General features: G+C 54.0%; 1 protein-coding gene across 2 annotated transcripts in view; it reads right to left on the bottom strand.

Annotated features, from left to right (window-relative positions):
* Positions 1-711: 711 nt before the first annotated feature.
* TMUB1 (transmembrane and ubiquitin like domain containing 1) overlaps positions 712-20,429 on the bottom strand; it is a 29,050-nt gene continuing 9,332 nt past the window's right edge. Inside the window, exons 2-3 of one of the 2 annotated variants that reach the window (XM_073551712.1) lie at positions 7,518-8,000; positions 712-1,519 (exon numbers count right to left, since the gene is read on the bottom strand). In XM_073551712.1, coding sequence (XP_073407813.1) covers positions 1,177-1,519; positions 7,518-7,990 — 816 coding nt within the window. In that variant the 5' untranslated portion in view covers positions 7,991-8,000 and the 3' untranslated portion in view covers positions 712-1,176. Of the gene's footprint in view, positions 1,520-7,517; positions 8,024-20,429 lie in introns of those variants that run through there. The other variant, XM_073551711.1, reaches the window with a different exon arrangement.

Below are 20,429 nucleotides of genomic sequence, written 5' to 3'. Positions count from 1 at the left end.
CGCATCACATAGGATACACAGACTGCTATGTATACACCACATAGGACATATAGACACATGCTGCACCTCTCTGTGGGTGGAAGGGGAGGACACGCCGCACCTCTCCAAGGAAGAAAGGGACGGGGTACACAAAACCCCCTCCAAAAGTGGAAGGTCACAGGTGGGACACATGCCGAACCTCTCAGAGGGTGGAAGGGGGGAGACACACACACCGCATTTCTCTGTGGGTGGAAGGGAGGACACATGCCGTACCTCTCCTTGGGTGGAAGGGGGGGCCCATGCCGCACTTCTCCATGGGTGGAAGGGGGACACACACACGCCGTACCATGCCATGGGAGGAAAAGGAATGGGGGGGGGGACATGCCGCACCTCTCATTCGGTGGAAGGGGGGGGGGGGCTCATGCAGCACCTCTCCGTAGGTGGAACGGGGGGGGGGGGGGGGGGCACAGAAGACCTCTCCCAGGTGGAATGGACGGGACACGCCAAATATCTCTGGCGGTGGAACATGCCGCACCTCTCTCCTTTGTGGTACATGACACCCAAGAATAAAATGGTGACAGCGATCCCCTCATGATAGTGTCGGATGGGGCCATTACATTGAATATGCAATGTGAAGCCATGGCCACACAAGATGCATGTGCATGCAGTATTAGATAATGCGTGTGCATGCCCACCAGCACTCGTCACAAATGATAACAGGACACAGTCAGCTCTGCTATATCTGTGTATTAGCCACACATCAGAGACATAGAGGCCCTCCCCACCAAGACACAAGAGTCGCGTACTGGCCATTGTATCTTACTTGTAGAGGTACAAGTGATGCCATACTGGCAAAAACATGGCCGCATGGCCACTTCTTTGCTAGACTGCGCATGAGAATTAACCTGAGAGCTGCCATATCTGCAAGCAAGAGACCGCGGCGGTGACAGGTAGTCAGCATCCTCGAGTTGTGCCGCTGGCCTGGTCTCTCATCACACCATGATGGCGCTGCCGTCTTCACCAAAAGTAATCCGCACGCCACAAGGAACACAGGAGTCTGTAAGTCGGCCCATGCACATCAGTGCAGGTCATAGGGCACCAGCGGGGGTCCAGCCTTTGTGGTGGTCATCCTCCCAGAGGCGGATGTGTGGGATGAATATTGCAGCTTCCAGGTGCCATGTGGTGCTGGCGATAGGATTATCTACGGTACGAGGAGAAGACAAGGACCAATACAAACAGAGTCATGGCGCCCAGACATGCAGTGGCGGTGGCACTGAACACATGCGGGTACTGGATCACGCAGTACCACAAGATGCCTAGGAGGAGCAGGAATAATGGAACCATGAGGCTGCCGATGTTCACAGAGTCCTGGGATGGCTCGTCCCCACCAAGGACGGGGGCTGCGGCATGCTGGGAAAGATGACAGTGCAACACACATCCGTCAGCAAGCTGGAGTGACGCCACAGTTTGAGAATCATCTCGAAGGAGCTGTCCCTGATAAATAAGGCGGACGAGTGACTCCTGGTCCGGAAACTGACTCCTAAATCAGGAAACAAGAAGAGCAAGTTATAAAGTGTCAGCGGGATGCGAGGCTGCAACAGGACAGTCGCCAGCGGGGAGCGAGACTGCAACAGGACAGTCGCCAGCGGGGAGCGAGGCTGCAACAGGACAGTCGCCAGCGGGGAGCGAGGCTGCAACAGGACAGTCGCCAGCGGGGAGCGAGGCTGCAACAGGACAGTCGCCAGCGGGGAGCAAGGCTGCAACAGGACAGCCACCAGCAGGGCACAAGGCCGCAACAGGACAGCCACCAGCAGGGCGCAAGGCCGCAACAGGACAGCCACCAGCAGGGAGCAAGGCCGCAACAGGACAGCCGCCAGCAGGGAGCAAGGCCGCAACAGGACAGCCACCAGCAGGGCGCGAGGATACAACAGGACAGTCGCCAGCGGGGAGCGAGGCTGCAACAGTACAGCTACCAGCAGGGCGTGAGGCCGCAAGAGGACAGCTGCCAGCAGGGCACGAGGCCGCAACAGGACAGCCGCCAGCAGGGCGCAAGGCCCCAACAGGACAGCCGCCAGCGGGGTGCAAGACCACAACAGGAGGGTTACCATTAGGGAGCGAGACTGCAACAGGAAGGCTGCCAGCAGGGCATGAGGCCACAACAGGATGGCCTCCTGCAGGGCACGAGACTGTGACAGGAAGGCTGCCAGCGGGGCACGAGGCCGCAACAGGACAGCCGCCAGCGGGGCACGAGGCCGCAACAGGACAGCCGCCAGCGGGGCACGAGGCCGCAACAGGACAGCCGCCAGCGGGGCACGAGGCCGCAACAGGACAGCCGCCAGCGGGGCACGAGGCCGCAACAGGACAGCCGCCAGCGGGGCACGAGGCCGCAACAGGACAGCCGCCAGCGGGGCACGAGGCCGCAACAGGACAGCCGCCAGCGGGGCACGAGGCCGCAACAGGACAGCCGCCAGCGGGGCACGAGGCCGCAACAGGACAGCCGCCAGCGGGGCACGAGGCCGCAACAGGACAGCCGCCAGCGGGGCACGAGGCCGCAACAGGACAGCCGCCAGCGGGGCACGAGGCCGCAACAGGACAGCCGCCAGCGGGGCACGAGGCCGCAACAGGACAGCCGCCAGCGGGGCACGAGGCCGCAACAGGACAGCCGCCAGCGGGGCACGAGGCCGCAACAGGACAGACGCCAGCGGGGCGCTAGGCCGCAACACGAGACACCAGCGGGGCGCGAGGCCGTAACAGGACAGACGTCAGCGGGGTGCGAGGCCACAACAGGACAGACGCCAGCGGGGCCGCAACAGGACAGACGCCAGCTGGGCCGCAACAGGACAGACGCCAGCGGGGCGCGAGGTCGCAACAAGACAGACTCCAGCGGGGCGCAAGGCCGCAACAGGACAGACGCCAGCAGGGCGCTAGGCCGCAACAGGACAGACGCCAGCTGGGCCGCAACAGGACAGACGCCAGCGGGGCGCGAGGCCGCAACAGTACAGACGCCAGCGGGGCACTAGGCCGCAACAGGGCAGACGCCAGCGGGGCGCGGGGCCGCAACAGGACAGCCGCCAGCGGGGCGCTAGGCCGCAACAGGACAGACGCCAGCGGGGCGCGAGGCCGCAACAGGACAGACGCCAGCGGGGCGCGAGGCCGCAACAGGACAGACGCCAGCGGGGCGCGAGGCCGCAACAGGACAGACGCCAGCGGGGCGCGAGGCCGCAACAGGACAGACGCCAGCGGGGCGCGAGGCCGCAACAGGACAGACGCCAGCGGGGCGCGAGGCCGCAACAGGACAGACGCCAGCGGGGCGCGAGGCCGCAACAGGACAGACGCCAGCGGGGAGCGAGGCCGCAACAGGACAGACGCCAGCGGGGAGCGAGGCCGCAACAGGACAGACGCCAGCGGGGAGCGAGGCCACAACAGGACAGACGCCAGCGGGGAGCGAGGCCGCAACAGGACAGACGCCAGAGGGGCGCGAGGCCGCAACAGGACAGATGCCAGAGGGGCCGCAACAGGACAGACGCCAGCGGGGCGCGAGGTCGCAACAAGACCGACGCCAGCGGGGCACAAGGCCGCAACAGGACAGACGCCAGCGGGGCGCGAGGCCGCAACACGAGACACCAGCGGGGCGCGAGGCCGTAACAGGACAGACGTTAGCAGGGTGCGAGGCCACAACAGGACAGACGCCAGCGGGGCCGCAACAGGACAGACGCCAGCGGGGCGCGAGGTCGCAACAAGACAGACGCCAGCGGGGCGCAAGGCCGCAACAGGACAGACGCCAGCAGGGCGCTAGGCCGCAACAGGACAGACGCCAGCTGGGCCGCAACAGGACAGACGCCAGCGGGGAGCGAGGTCGCAACAAGACAGACGCCAGCGGGGCGCGAGGCCGCAACAGGACAGCCGCCAGCGGGGCACTAGGCCGCAACAGGACAGACGCCAGCGGGGCGCGGGGCCGCAACAGGACAGCCGCCAGCAGGGCGCTAGGCCGCAACAGGACAGACACCAGCGGGGCGCTAGGCCGCAACAGGACAGACGTCAGCGGGGTGCGAGGCCACAACAGGACAGACGCCAGCGGGCCGCAACAGGACAGACGCCAGCGGGGCGCGAGGTCGCAACAAGACAGACGCCAGCGGGGCGCAAGGCCGCAACAGGACAGACGCCAGCAGGGCGCTAGGCCGCAACAGGACAGACGCCAGCTGGGCCGCAACAGGACAGACGCCAGCGGGGCGCGAGGTCGCAACAAGACAGACGCCAGCGGGGCGCGAGTCCACAACAGGACAGACGCCAGCGGGGCACTAGGCCGCAACAGGACAGACGCCAGCGGGGCCGCAACAGGACAGCCGCCAGCGGGGCGCTAGGCCGCAACAGGACAGACGCCAGCGGGGCACTAGGCCGCAACAGGACAGACGTCAGCGGGGTGCGAGGCCACAACAGGACAGACGCCAGCGGGGCCGCAACAGGACAGACGCCAGCGGGGCCGCAACAGGACAGACGCCAGCGGGGCGCGAGGTCGCAACAAGACAGACGCCAGCGGGGCGCAAGGCCGCAACAGGACAGACGCCAGCAGGGCGCTAGGCCGCAACAGGACAGACACCAGCTGGGCCGCAACAGGACAGACGCCAGCGGGGCGCGAGGTCGCAACAAGACAGACGCCAGCGGGGCGCAAGGCCGCAACAGGACAGACGCCAGCAGGGCGCTAGGCCGCAACAGGACAGACGCCAGCTGGGCCGCAACAGGACAGCCGCCAGCGGGGCGCTAGGCCGCAACAGGACAGACACCAGCGAGGCGCTAGGCCGCAACAGGACAGACGTCAGCGGGGCGCTAGGCCGCAACAGGACAGACGTCAGCGGGGCGCTAGGCCGCAACAGGACAGACGTCAGCGGGGTGCGAGGCCACAACAGGACAGACGCCAGCGGGGCCGCAACAGGACAGACGCCAGCGGGGCGCGAGGTCGCAACAAGACAGACGCCAGCGGGGCGCAAGGCCGCAACAGGACAGACGCCAGCAGGGCGCTAGGCCGCAACAGGACAGACGCCAGCTGGGCCGCAACAGGACAAACGCCAGCGGGGCGCGAGGTCGCAACAAGACAGACGCCAGCGGGGCGCGAGTCCACAACAGGACAGACGCCAGCGGGGCACTAGGCCGCAACAGGACAGACGCCAGCGGGGCCGCAACAGGACAGCCGCCAGCGGGGCGCTAGGCCGCAACAGGACAGACGCCAGCGGGGCGCTAGGCCGCAACAGGACAGACGTCAGCGGGGTGCGAGGCCACAACAGGACAGACGCCAGCGGGGCCGCAACAGGACAGACGCCAGCGGGGCCGCAACAGGACAGACGCCAGCGGGGCGCGAGGTCGCAACAAGACAGACGCCAGCGGGGCGCAAGGCCGCAACAGGACAGACGCCAGCAGGGCGCTAGGCCGCAACAGGACAGACGCCAGCTGGGCCGCAACAGGACAGACGCCAGCGGGGCGCGAGGTCGCAACAAGACAGACGCCAGCGGGGCGCGAGGCCGCAACAGGACAGACGCCAGCGGGGCGCGAGGCCGCAACAGGACAGCCGCCAGCGGGGCACGAGGCCGCAACAGGACAGACGCCAGCGGGGCGCGGGGCCGCAACAGGACAGCCGCCAGCGGGGCGCGAGGCCGCAACAGGACAGCCGCCAGCGGGGCGCGAGGCCGCAACAGGACAGCCGCCAGCGGGGCGCGAGGCCGCAACAGGACAGACGCCAGCGGGGCGCGAGGCCGCAACAGGACAGACGCCAGCGGGGCGCGAGGCCGCAACAGGACAGACGCCAGCGGGGTGCGAGGCCGCAACAGGACAGACGTCAGCGGGGCGCGAGGCCGCAACAGGACAGACGCCAGCGGGGAGCGAGGCCGCAACAGGACAGACGCCAGCGGGGAGCGAGGCCGCAACAGGACAGACGCCAGCGGGGCGCGAGGCCGCAACAGGACAGACGCCAGCGGGGCCGCAACAGGACAGACGCCAGCGGGGCCGCAACAGGACAGACGCCAGCGGGGCCGCAACAGGACAGACGCCAGCGGGGCCGCAACAGGACAGACGCCAGCGGGGCGCGAGGTCGCAACAGGACAGACGCCAGCGGGGCGCGAGGCCGCAACAGGACAGACGCCAGCGGGGCGCGAGGCCGCAACAGGACAGACGCCAGCGGGGCGCGAGGCCGCAACAGGACAGACGCCAGCGGGGCGCGAGGCCGCAACAGGACAGACGCCAGCGGGGCGCGAGGCCGCAACAGGACAGCCGCCAGCGGGGCGCGAGGCCGCAACAGGACAGCCGCCAGCGGGGCGCGAGGCCGCAACAGGAGAGACGCCAGCGGGGCGCGAGGCCGCAACAGGACAGACGCCAGCGGGGCGCGAGGCCGCAACAGGACAGACGCCAGCGGGGCGCGAGGCCGCAACAGGACAGACGCCAGCGGGGAGCGAGGCCGCAACAGGACAGACGCCAGCGGGGCCGCAACAGGACAGACGCCAGCGGGGCCGCAACAGGACAGACGCCAGCGGGGCCGCAACAGGACAGACGCCAGCGGGGCCGCAACAGGACAGACGCCAGCGGGGCCGCAACAGGACAGACGCCAGCGGGGCGCGAGGTCGCAACAAGACCGACGCCAGCGGGGCACAAGGCCGCAACAGGACAGCCGCCAGCGGGGCCGCAACAGGACAGACACCAGTGGGGCGCGAGGTCGCAACAAGACAGACGTCAGCGGGGCGCAAGGCCGCAACAGGACAGCCGCCAGCGGGGCCGCAACAGGACAGCCGCCAGCGGGGCGCGAGGCCGCAACAGGACAGCCGCCAGCGGGGCCGCAACAGGACAGCCGCCAGCGGGGCCGCAACAGGACAGCCGCCAGCGGGGCCGCAACAGGACAGCCGCCAGCGGGACGCGAGGCCGCAACAGGACAGCCACCAGCGGGACACAAGGCCACAACAGGACAGACGCCAGTGGGGAGCGAAGTCGCAAGAGGACAGCCGCCAGCGAGGCGTGAGGCCGCAAGAGGACAGTCGTCAGCGGGGAGTAAGGCAACAATAGGACGGCCAGTGAGTCTACAACAGGGGAGGCAGTGGAGATTGAAGCGAGCACTATACCATGAAGGCCAGCAATGGCCATCACCAGGCTGTGGTACTACAGCGAGCTGCCACCTTGACATACCCAGATTATTAGATACCAGTTAATAACACTATAACAGGAAATGTCAAGGAAAACAGCCGCGACCCCAAAGAGTGGCAAATAGATGTGTTAAATGTTCTGAGTCCCATGATAATGAAACTGCCCCAAATGCTTCAACTAGATAACTACCAGCCCTGTGATACCCCCTGTGGAGCAATCAATGAGGAGGCAGCGGTGGCATAGAGGCGGAAGGTCCCCCCATGTGACCGCTACACACAGATCCCCTAAAGACCAGAAAAGTTACAGTATTACTGAGTGGAAGAGACAGGAAGCTCCAGGAAACACCTAGAGAAGGTTACAGGGAATACTCTGCGCAGCCTACCACCCCAAAGTGATGATGCCGCTCCCCAGCCGCTTACCTCTTGATGTGCAGGACGGAGTCGGTGAGTCGGACGGACACCACACGCTCAGTTTCATTCAAGAACTTTAATCGCAGAGTTATTGTATCCTGTGTCCGTGCAGAATCACCATGTGTTGGGGGTCCTCTATGTCGGACAGTGGGTGAGTCACAACTAGAGGAGGATCTCTGATCAACAGATGTGAAGTCATTACTCAGCGAGGAGGCTGGACTAATAGAAGAGCTCCCAGCATTCTCTTCAGTGTCAGACGTGTGTCCTTCAGATTCAACAATGTCAGGGGGCCGGTCGGTACAATTCACGGGTGGTCTCGGTTGTGGCTCAGCTCCGAGTCCTGCAGAGGCCTGTGACCACCATGGAGCAGATACCCTCTCAGAAGTGTGGGTAGAAATCCAAGCCAAGGCGATGAGTGAGATCGGGAGAAGAATCGCACAGAGAATGGTAACCTCATCTCCGACGCCTTCTATCAGGGCCATGGAGGTGACGCTGCAAGAGAGAGCCCACCACATGAGGACCACCACTATCCAGCCTCAGGGCCATGGATGTGAAGCAGCAAGAGAGCCCACCACACGAGGACCACAGACAAACCGGCATCAGGACCACAGCCACCACAAGAGGACAACCAACTACACAGGCACCAGTACCACCCACTAACCAGCACCAGGATCACGACCACCGATTCAGCACCAGGACCACCAATCAAAGCCATCACAACTTGTACCACCAAATACCCAGGCACCAGGACTAGGGAATGCAACTCACAACAACAGGACCACAGCCACGAGGACCATGCGATGCAGCTTTCACCAGGACTACAGCCACCACATTGAGCTCACGGCCAACCACCCAGGCACTAGAACCACGGCTACTACAGACCTCCCAGGCACTAGGACCACGGCTACTACAGACGTCCCAGGCACTAGGACCACGGCTACTACAGACGTCCCAGGCACTAGGACCACGGCTACTACAGACGTCCCAGGCACTAGGACCACGGCTACTACAGACGTCCCAGGCACTAGGACCACGGCTACTACAGACGTCCCAGGCACTAGGACCACGGCTACTACAGACGTCCCAGGCACTAGAACCACGGCTACTACAGACCTCCCAGGCACTAGAACCACGGCTACTACAGACCTCCCATGCACTAGGACCACGGCTACTACAGACCTCGCAGGCACTAGGACCACGGCTACTACAGACGTCCCAGGCACTAGGACCACGGCTACTACAGACGTCCCAGGCACTAGGACCACGGCTACTACAGACGTCCCAGGCACTAGGACCACGGCTACTACAGACGTCCCAGGCACTAGAACCACGGCTACTACAGACCTCCCAGGCACTAGAACCACGGCTACTACAGACCTCCCATGCACTAGGACCACGGCTACTACAGACCTCGCAGGCAATAGAACCACGGCTACTACAGACCTCGCAGGCAATAGAACCACGGCTACTACAGACCTCGCACGCAATAGAACCACAGCTACTACAGACCTCCAAGGCACTAGAACCATGGCTACTACAGACCTCCCTGGCACCAGAACCATGGCTACTAAAGACCTCCCAGGCACCAGAACCACGGCTACTACAGACCTCCCATTCACTAGAACCACGGCTACTACAGACCTCCCAGGCACTAGAACCATGGCTACTACAGACCCCACAGGCACTAGAACCACAGCTACTACAGACCCCCCCAGGCACTAGAACCACAGCTACTACAGACCTCCCAGGAAATAGGACCATGGCTACCACAGACCTCGCAGGCAATAGGACTACGGCTACCACATGAGGACCACCGACTTACCAGGCAAGCAGGTCAAGAGCCATCAAAAAGAAGCTAAGGCACCAGGAACTCCAACCTCCTCCCCCCATATCAGACAGCGTCCCCATAATCAGAAAGCCCTCCATCATTATACAGCCCCATCATCATCATACAGCCTCATCATCATCATACAGCCCCATCATCATTATACAGCCCCATCATCATTATACAGCCTCATCTGTAATGATTGGGTCATCGAGGAGGAGAGCAAGACCAAGCTAAGCCACAGAAATCCAGAGAGGTTGGTAACTAAGCGGATTGCAGACCCCTGATCCTATCCATACAACTAGCAGTAGCCGTGGAGCGTACCTACGATGATCCTAGACGCTTCAGCACAGCCGGAGAGCTAACTAAGCCTAAAGCAAGAAAGGGGAAATTTAAACTGCCCCAGAGCAGACCCCAAAGGAATAGATAGCCCCCAAACATATACTGTCGGTGAGACAAGATGAAAACACAAACGCAGGTAGGAAAATAGACTGAGCAAACGAAGGGGCCCACACTGAGTAGACAGGACAGGAAAGGAAAGACACTGTCTGCAATCACGCAAAAAAACCCTGCAAAAAAGTCCAACACGTCTGATGCACAAAAAACACTAAAGTCGCACTACTTCGCCCACTATATCAGCACTCTGGTATATTCTGAAAGCAGAGCAAAAAGAGGCCAATCTAATAAGGGACAAAAACAAACTGGCACAAGCAGTAACATATGGACGGTGATTCAGCACAGCCCCAGCCGGAGCCGGCTGACCCACACAAAACTGAAATAGACAAAACCAGATCAAATGTGAACAATATCAAAAGAACACTTAGCTGAGCATGCAGGAACTGAGCTGGAAACTAAGACCTCAGGAGGCAGGAAAAATCACCAGCAGTGATAGAGGGAATCGGCTGTCTTAAATCCAGTCTGAAACCCCAGATCTCCAATCGTCCTCCTCATTTTCAGGTGGCAAGCCTCTGTTAATCAGTTCAGCTCCATTACCTCCAGTAACCACCAGAGGGAGCCCAGAAAGAGAACTCGCATCCCCTCTGTCAATATGACCAGCTCCACTACCTTCAGCAGTAACCAGAAGTAGGCCAATCTAATAAGGGACAAAAACAAACTGGCACAAGCAGAAACATATAGATGGTGATTCAGCACAGCCCCAGCCGGAGCTGGCTGACCCACACAAAACTGAGATAGATAAAACCAGATCAAATGCAAACAGAATAGCAAATGAACCAATTAGCTTTACATGCAGGGACTGAGCTGGAAACTAAGACCTCAGGAGGCAGGAAAAATCACCAGCAGGGATAGAGGGAGTCGGCTGTCTTAAATCCAGTCTGAAACCCCAGATCTCCAGCCTCTGTTAATCAAATCAGCTGCATTACCTCCAGTAACCACCAGAGGGAGCCCAGAAAGAGAACTCGCAACCCCTCTGTCAATATGACCAGCTCCACTACCTTCAGTAGTAACCAGAGGTAGGCCAGAAAGCGAATTCACAACAGTACCCCCCCCCTTGAGGAGGGGTCACCGAACCTTCATCCACATCACCAGGCCAATCAGGATGGGCCTGGTGAAAAGCACGAACCAATCTATCGGCATGAATGTCAGAAGCACAGACACAAGAATTATCGTCCTGGCCATAACCCTTCCATTTGTCCAAGTACTGGAGTCTCCGTCTAGCCAAACGAGAATCCAATATTTTCTCTACATCATATTCCACATTGCCTTTAACCAATACAGGGTCAGGAGGTGCCGCTATAGGAACTACTGGCTCCACAAACCTCTTCAACAGAGATTTATGAAACATGTTATGGATCTTAAACGTAACTGGAAGAGCCAATCGAAAAGAAACAGGATTAAGAATCTCAAAAATCTTATAAGGTCCAATGAATCTTGGCTTGAACTTTGGAGACGAAACCTTCATAGGAATATTCTTTGACAACAACCAAACCATATCACCCACTTTAAACCGGGGACCAATGGTCCTATGCCGGTTGGAAAACCGTTGGGCTTTTTCCTGAGAGAGGGACAACTTATCCACCACTTGGTCCCAAATTTGCTGCATTCTCTCTACCACAGTGTCTACACTTGAGCGGGTCGAAGATTCCACTTGCCATGAAGAAAATCGAGGTTGAAACCCAAAGTTACACAAAAAAGGGCGACATCAAAGTGGCAGAACTAGCTCTATTGTTTAGCGCGAATTCGGCCAAGGGCAAAAATGAGACCCAGTCATCCTGATCAGCAGATATAAAACATCTCAAATAGGACTCCAAAGTCTGGTTTGTTCTCTAAGTCTGCCCATTGGTCTGAGGATGAAATGCAGAGGAGAAAGATAACTGAATTCCCAGTTTGTAACAAAAAGTCCTCCAAAATCTGGAAACAAACTGGACTCCTCTGTCCGACACAATGTTCTAAGGAATCCTGTGCAACCGAACCACCTGTTGTAAAAACAAGGGCACCAACTGTGAAGAAGATGGCAACTTTGGGAGTGGTACAAGATGGATCATCTTAGACAATCTATCACAAATCACCCAGATAATCATTCTCTGAGGGACAGGAAGATCGGAAATAAAATCCATTGAGATATGGGTCTATGGCCTCTTGGGCACCGGCAGGGGGATCAACAACCCACTAGAACGAGAACAGGGTTTGGACCAAGAACAAGTCCCACAGGACTGCACAAAATTCCTGACATCATGAGATAAGGCAGGCCACCAAAAAGACCAACTCACCAAATCTCTGGTACCAAAAATACCTGGATGTCCAGCCAATGCGGAGCAATGAATTTCACACATTACTCTCTTCCTCCACTGGTCAGGGACATACAATTTTTCCATAGGGCAACTTTCAGGTTTGTCCTCCTGAAATTCCTCCAGGGCATGTCTCAAATCGGACGAGATGGCAGAAGAACTACCCCCTCACCTAGGATGGTAGTAGGCTCGGTCACAATAAGAGAATCCGCAAAGAAACTCCTAGAAAGGGCGTCCGCCTTAACATTCTTAGTGCCCGGAAGAAAAGAGACCACAAAATTAAAACGCGTGAAAAACAAGGCCCATCTAGCCTGTCTAGGATTCAAGCATTTGGCTGATTCAAGATAAATCAAATTCTTGTGGTCGGTGAGGACCACATCTTGATGTCTAGCTCCCTCCAACCAATGTCTCCACTCTTCAAATGCCCATTTCATGGCCAACAATTCCTGATTCCCCATGTCATAGTTACATTCAGATGGGGAGAATTTTCGAGAAAAGAAGGCACAGGTATTCATTTTGGAAGCCACCAGATCTTTTTGGGACAAAACGGCTCCTGCAGCAATCTCAGAAGCATCTACCTCCACCTGAAATGGGAGTGAGGCATCAGGTTGCCGTAGAACTGGAGCAGAAGTGAATCTCCGATTAAGCTCCTGAAATGCTGATAGCCTCAGGAGACCAATTCAGCACATGAGCGCCTTTCTTGGTCAGATCAGTCAGTGGTTTGACAATACCAGAAAAATTACCTATAAATTTAGGGTAGAAATTAGCAAAACCGAAAAACTTCTGGAGAGCCTTCAAAGAAGTGGGCTGAACCCAATCATAAATGGACTGTACCTTGGCCAGGTCCATTTCAATAGCCGACGGGGACAAAATGAATCCCAAAAATGAAATCCTCTGTACACCAAAGAGGCACTTCGATCCCTTAACATACAAGGAATTCTCCCTGAAAATCCGGAACACAGTTCGGACGTGTTCCACATGAGAGTCCCAATCACTGGAAAAGATCAAAATATCATCCACATAGATGATCAAAAACTTATCCACAAAGTCCCGGAAAACATCGTTCATGAAAGACTGGAAGACAGAAGGGGCATTAGTGAACCAAAAAGGCATCACCAGGTACTCAAAATGTCCCTCTGGAGTATTAAACGCCGTCTTCCATTCATCCCCATGCTTGATGCGAATAAGATTATACACCCCCCTGAGGTCAAGCTTGGTAAACCAGCAAGCACTTTTAACTCTGGAAAATAAATCAGAAAATCAGGGATAACGGGTATTGATATTTAACAGTGATTTTGTTAAGGGAACGATAGTCAATACACGGTCTTAATGAACCATCTTTCTTGGCCACAAAAAAAACCCAGCACCTAAAGGTGACGAGGATGGTCTAATATGACCCTTCTCCAACGACTCCTTGATATAAGATCGCATAGCATCATGTGCGGGTACCGATAAGTTGAAAAGCCGACCCTTGGGAAATTTACACCCAGGAATCTATTCAATTGCACAGTCATAACTCCTATGAGGAGGCAAAGACGCAGAGTTACTCTCACTAAATACATCAGAGAAATCAGCCAAATAGTCAGGAACATCATGCGACTGAGGAGAGGTGGAGAAAACAGGAGTGTCACTAAGAACACACTGACAACCCCAACTCACCACAGACACAGATTTCCAATCCAAAACTGGATTATGAGTTTGCAACCAAGGAAAACCCAGAACAATAGTATCATGCAAATTGTGCAACACCAAAAATTTACAATTCTCTTGGTGGTCTGGGGCGACCTGCATTATCACCTGGGTCCAAAACTGAGGTTTATTCTCCGCCAAAGGAGTAGCATCAATACCCCTCAAAGGGATAGGAGTCTGCAGGGGTATCATGGGAAAACCACAACGTTTAGCAAAGTCCAAATCCATCAGATTCAAAGCCGCTCCTGAATCTACAAAAGCCTTAGCGGAAAATGTAGACAAGGAGCAGATCAAGGTAATCGCCAAAAGGAGCTCAGGTTGTATACTGCCCACAGCAAATGTGTGAGTAAAATGTCTTTCTCATTTAGGACAGACAGAAATAGTTTGAGAGGCATCTCCACAGAAAAAAAAACACAGTTTATTACGCCTTCTAAACTACTGACGTTGCGCCCTAGACAAAACCCTATCACATTGCCTCTCGTGTAGTTTTACGCCGATCAACTTGAATGGCTAATGACATAGAATCATCAAGACCAGAGGGAACAAGAAATCCCACCATAACATCTTTCACGGTCTCTGACAAACCCTTCCGAAAGAGGGCTGCCAATGCACTATCATTCCATGTAGTAAAGACCGCCCACTTTCGGAATTTTTGACAATATAACTCTGTAGAATCCTGACCCTGGTTCAATGCCAACAGGGCTTTCTCAGCCTGATCAATAGCATTAGGTTCATCATACAACAACCCCAAGGCTTGAAAAAACGCATCCACATTAGTCATAATAGGATCTCCAGGTGTCAGAGAAAAAGCCCAATCCTGGGGATCACCGTGCAGCAAGGAGATGACAATTTTAACCTGCTGCACAGAGCTCCCCGATGAGTTAGGCTTCTTAGGCAAGAAATAGTTTACAATTATTCTAAAAATTCAAAAATTTAGACCGATCCTCAGAAAACACATCAGGAGTGGGGATCTTTGGTTCAACAGCAGATTATTTCCGCCTATCTTGCTCAATTCCCAGCACATCAGCAGCGAGCTGCTCAACACGATCAGACAATTGCTTAATCTCCATTAGAGAAAAAATCCTCCTACGGCCCCAGAGGAAAAAAAGGAAAAAATATATATAAAAAAAATCTGACACTTTATTTTTTCACAAATCTTTACTGCTTTTGAGTACCCTAGAGTCTGCGGTTTAGGCTGGTGATTCTGTTATGATTGGGTCACCGAGGAGGAGAGCAGGCTCAGGCTAAGCCAAAGAAAACCAGAGAGGTTGGTAACTAAGCGGATGCAGACCCCAGATCCTATCCACACAACTAGCAGTAGCCGTGGAGCGTACTTACAATGATTCTAGACGCCTCGGCACAGCCGGAGAACTAACTAAGCCTAAAGCAAGAAAGGTGAAATCTAAACTGCACCGGAGTAGACCTCAAAGGAATAGACAGCCCCCAAACATATATTGTCGGTGAGACAAGATGAAAACACAAACGCAGGCAGTAAAATAGACTGAGCAAACGATGGGGCCTGAACTGACTAGACAGGAAAGGAAAGACAGTCTCCAATCACGCAAAAAAACGTGCAAAAAAAAGTCCAACACGTCTGATGCAAAAAATACTGAAGTCACTAGACTTCTCCCACTATATCAGCACTCTGGTATATTCTGAAAGCAGAGCAAAAAGAGGCCAATCTAATAAGGGACAAAAACAAACTGGCACAAGCAGTAACATATGGACGGTGATTCAGCACAGCCCCAGCCGGAGCCGGCTGACCCACACAAAACTGAAATAGACAAAACCAGATCAAATGTGAACAATATCAAAAGAACACTTAGCTGAGCATGCAGGAACTGAGCTGGAAACTAAGACCTCAGGAGGCAGGAAAAATCACCAGCAGTGATAGAGGGAATCGGCTGTCTTAAATCCAGTCTGAAACCCCAGATCTCCAATCGTCCTCCTCATTTTCAGGTGGCAAGCCTCTGTTAATCAGTTCAGCTCCATTACCTCCAGTAACCACCAGAGGGAGCCCAGAAAGAGAACTCGCATCCCCTCTGTCAATATGACCAGCTCCACTACCTTCAGCAGTAACCAGAAGTAGGCCAGAAAGCGAATTCACAACACTGATTATACAGCCTGTGAGGTAGCGCTGTTATTCAAGTAGGGGATACTCGCTTGCAGCCACAAAAAACAGATCCGGCACGGCTTTTCCACAAAACAATCATAGTCCCTTCGGTTAATTCAGCATCATAAACCACCACAACAGAAAACAGCAGATAATCAGCATAGCGTCCATTACAGAGTTACCCTCTGTTATCTTGTAGTCATATAAGTTCTGCACTGTTCAATGCGCAGGCTTCCTAGCCCCAAGTTATTTCACCCTGTCAGTGTTTCCTCATGCTGCTTCACCATGCTGCACACGTTCATTCCCTCCAGGGAACTAACAGGCACAAGTCGCCATTACCCGCAGCCACTTCACAGGCAGCCAGGAAGCTCCATCTCAGCGGGACCTTCCACACTGGACCAAACGGTTCCCAGCATTCACCCCATGTGACCTACCCAGGCCACCATATATGGTCCGTAGCCACGCCCACCGTGTCACATGGCTATGACCTAATCAAAGGTCCTTAACCCATTCACACACTTTTCGCAATAGCGTCCTTAACACACCCCCTGGGTGGTTTTGTAGGTAACTGGTTCCGCCCGTCTCCCCAGTTACCTGGAGACTTCTCCCTGACACATTGAAACAACACTTCAGCAATATCACTGATGATCAAAACACACACATCAGTCTCCATCTCAAGGCCACCCACCATGAGATACATAATGGTCATTCAGGACTATGCCATTCATCCTCTCTCCTCGGACATCCACACAGCGCCCCCTAATGGACACAGTGGTCACTACACAAGCCCCATCATCATTATAAAGCCCCATCATCATTATACAGCCCCATCATCATTATACAGCCCCATCACCAGTATACAGCCCCATCACCAGTATACAGCCCCATCATCATTACACAGCCCCATCATCAGTATACAGCCCCATCATCAGTATACAGCCCCATCATCAGTATACAGCCTCATCATCATTATACAGCCCCATCATCACTACACAGCCCCATCATCACTACACAGCCCCATCATCAGTATACAGCCCCATCATCAGTATACAGCCCCATCATCATTATACAGCCTCATCATCATTATACAGCCCCATCATCACTACACAGCCTCATCATCATTACACAGCCCCATCATTATACAGCCCCATCATCATTATACAGCCCCATCATCATTACACAGCCCCATCATCATTATACAGCCTCATCATCATTATACAGCCTCATCATCATTATACAGCCCCATCATCACTACACAGCCTCATCATCATTACACAGCCCCATCATCATTACACAGCCCCGTCATCATTACACAGCCCCCATCATCATTATACAGCCCCATCATCATTAAGCCTCATCATCAGTATACAGCCCCATCATCATTACACAGCCCCCATCATCATTATACAGCCCCATCATTATACAGCCTCATCATCAGTATACAGCCCCATCATCATTACACAGCCCGATCATCATTACACAGCCCCCATCATCATTATACAGCCCCATCATTATACAGCCTCATCATCAGTATACAGCCCCATCATCATTACACAGCCCCATCATCATTACACAGCCCCATCATCATTACACAGCCCCATCATCATTACACAGCCCCATCATCATTACACAGCCCCATCATCATTACACAGCCCCAACATCATTATACAGCCCCATCATCATTATACAGCCCCATCATTATACAGCCTCATCATCAGTATACAGCCCCATCATCATTACACAGCCCCATCATCATTATACAGCCCCGTCATCATTATACAGCCTCATCATCATTATACAGCCCCATCATTATACAGCCCCATCATCATTATACAGCCTCATCATCATTATACAGCCTCATCATCATACAGCCTCATCATTATACAGCCCCATCATCATTATACAGCCCCATCATCATTATACAGCCTCATCATCAGTATACAGCCCCATCATCATTACACAGCCCCATCATCATTACACAGCCCCCATCATCATTATACAGCCCCATCATCATTATACAGCCCCATCATCATTATACAGCCTCATCATCATTACACAGCCCCATCATCATTATACAGCCCCATCATCATTATACAGCCCCATCATTACACAGCCCCATCATCATTACACAGCCCCATCATCATTATACAGCCCCATCATCTTTAAGCCCCATCATCATTATACAGCCTCATCATCATTACACAGCCCCATCATCATTACACAGCCCCATCATCATTACACAGCCCCCATCATCATTATACAGCCCCATCATCATTATACAGCCCATCATCATTATACAGCCCCATCATCATTACACAGCCCCATCATCATTACACAGCCCCATCATCATTATACAGCCCCATCATCATTAAGCCCCATCATTATACAGCCTCATCATCAGTATACAGCCCCATCATCATTACACAGCCCCATCATCATTATACAGCCCCGTCATCATTATACAGCCTCATCATCATTATACAGCCTCATCATCATTATACAGCCCCATCATCATTATACAGCCTCATCATCATACAGCCTCATCATTATACAGCCCCATCATCATTATACAGCCTCATCATCATTATACAGCCCCATCATCATTATACAGCCTCATCATCATTATACAACCCCATCATCATTATACAGCCCCATCATCATTATACAGCCTCATCATCATACAGCCTCATCATTATACAGCCCCATCATCATCATACAGCCCCATCATCATTATACAGCCCCATCATCATCATACAGCCCCATCATCATTATACAGCCCCATCATCATTATACAGCCCCATCATCATTATACAGCCTCATCATCATTATACAGCCTCATCATCATACAGCCTCATCATCATTACACAGCCCCATCATCATTACACAGCCCCATCATCATTACACAGCCCCATCATCATTACACAGCCCCATCATTACACAGCCCCCATCATCATTACACAGCCCCCATCATCATTACACAGCCCCCATCATCATTACACAGCCCCCATCATCATTACACAGCCCCCATCATTACACAGCCCCCATCATCATTACATCATCATCATACAGCCTCATCATTACACAGCCCCCATCATCATTATACAGCCCCATCATCATACAGCATCATCATTACACAGCCCCATCATCATTACACAGCCCCATCATCATTAAGCCCCATCATTATACAGCCTCATCATCAGTATACAGCCCCCATCATCATTATACAGCCCCATCATCATTAAGCGCCATCATTATACAGCCTCATCATCAATATACAGCCCCATCATCATTACACAGCCCCATCATCATTATACAGCCCCGTCATCATTATACAGCCCCGTCATCATCATACAGCCTCATCATCATACAGCCTCATCATCATTATACAGCCTCATCATTACACAGCCCCATCATCATTATACAGCCCCATCATCATTATACAGCCTCATCATCATTATACAGCCTCATCATCATTATACAGCCCCATCATCATTATACAGCCTCATCATCATTATACAGCCTCATCATCATTATACAGCCTCATCATCAGTATACAGCCCCCATCATCATTATACAGCCCCATCATCATTAAGCGCCATCATTATACAGCCTCATCATCAATATACAGCCCCATCATCATTACACAGCCCCATCATCATTATACAGCCCCGTCATCATTATACAGCCCCGTCATCATCATACAGCCTCATCATCATACAGCCTCATCATCATTATACAGCCTCATCATTACACAGCCCCCATCATCATTATACAGCCCCATCATCATTATACAGCCTCATCATCATTATACAGCCCCATCATCATTATACAGCCCCGTCATCATTATACAGCCCCGTCATCATCATACAGCCTCACCATCATACAGCCTCATCATCATTATACAGCCTCATCATTACACAGCCCCCATCATCATTATACAGCCCCATCATCATTACACAGCCCCATCATCATTACACAGCCCCATCATCATTAAGCCCCATCATTATACAGCCTCATCATCAGTATACAGTCCCCATCATCATTATACAGCCCCATCATCATTAAGCGCCATCATTATACAGCCTCATCATCAATATACAGCCCCATCATCATTACACAGCCCCATCATCATTATACAGCCCCGTCATCATTATACAGCCCCGTCATCATCATACAGCCTCATCATCATACAGCCTCATCATTATACAGCCTCATCATTACACAGCCCCCATCATCATTATACAGCCCCATCATCATTATACAGCCCCATCATCATTATACAGCCCCATCATCATTATACAGCCCCATCATCATTATACAGCCCCATCATCATTATACAGCCCCATCATCATTATACAGCCCCATCATCATTATACAGCCTCATCATCATTATACAGCCCCGTGATCATTATACAGCCTCATCATCATTATACAGCCCCATCATCATTATACAGCCTCATCATCATTATACAGCCTCATCATCATTACACAGCCCCGTCATCATTATACAGCCTCGTCATCATTATACAGCCCCGTCATCATTATAC

This window comes from Dendrobates tinctorius, unplaced genomic scaffold (genome assembly GCF_039654945.1).
Source record: "Dendrobates tinctorius isolate UK_male_01 unplaced genomic scaffold, ASM3965494v1 ptg000179l, whole genome shotgun sequence".
NCBI lineage: Eukaryota > Metazoa > Chordata > Amphibia > Anura > Dendrobatidae > Dendrobates > Dendrobates tinctorius.
This window is presented reverse-complemented; position numbering and strand designations above follow the sequence as displayed.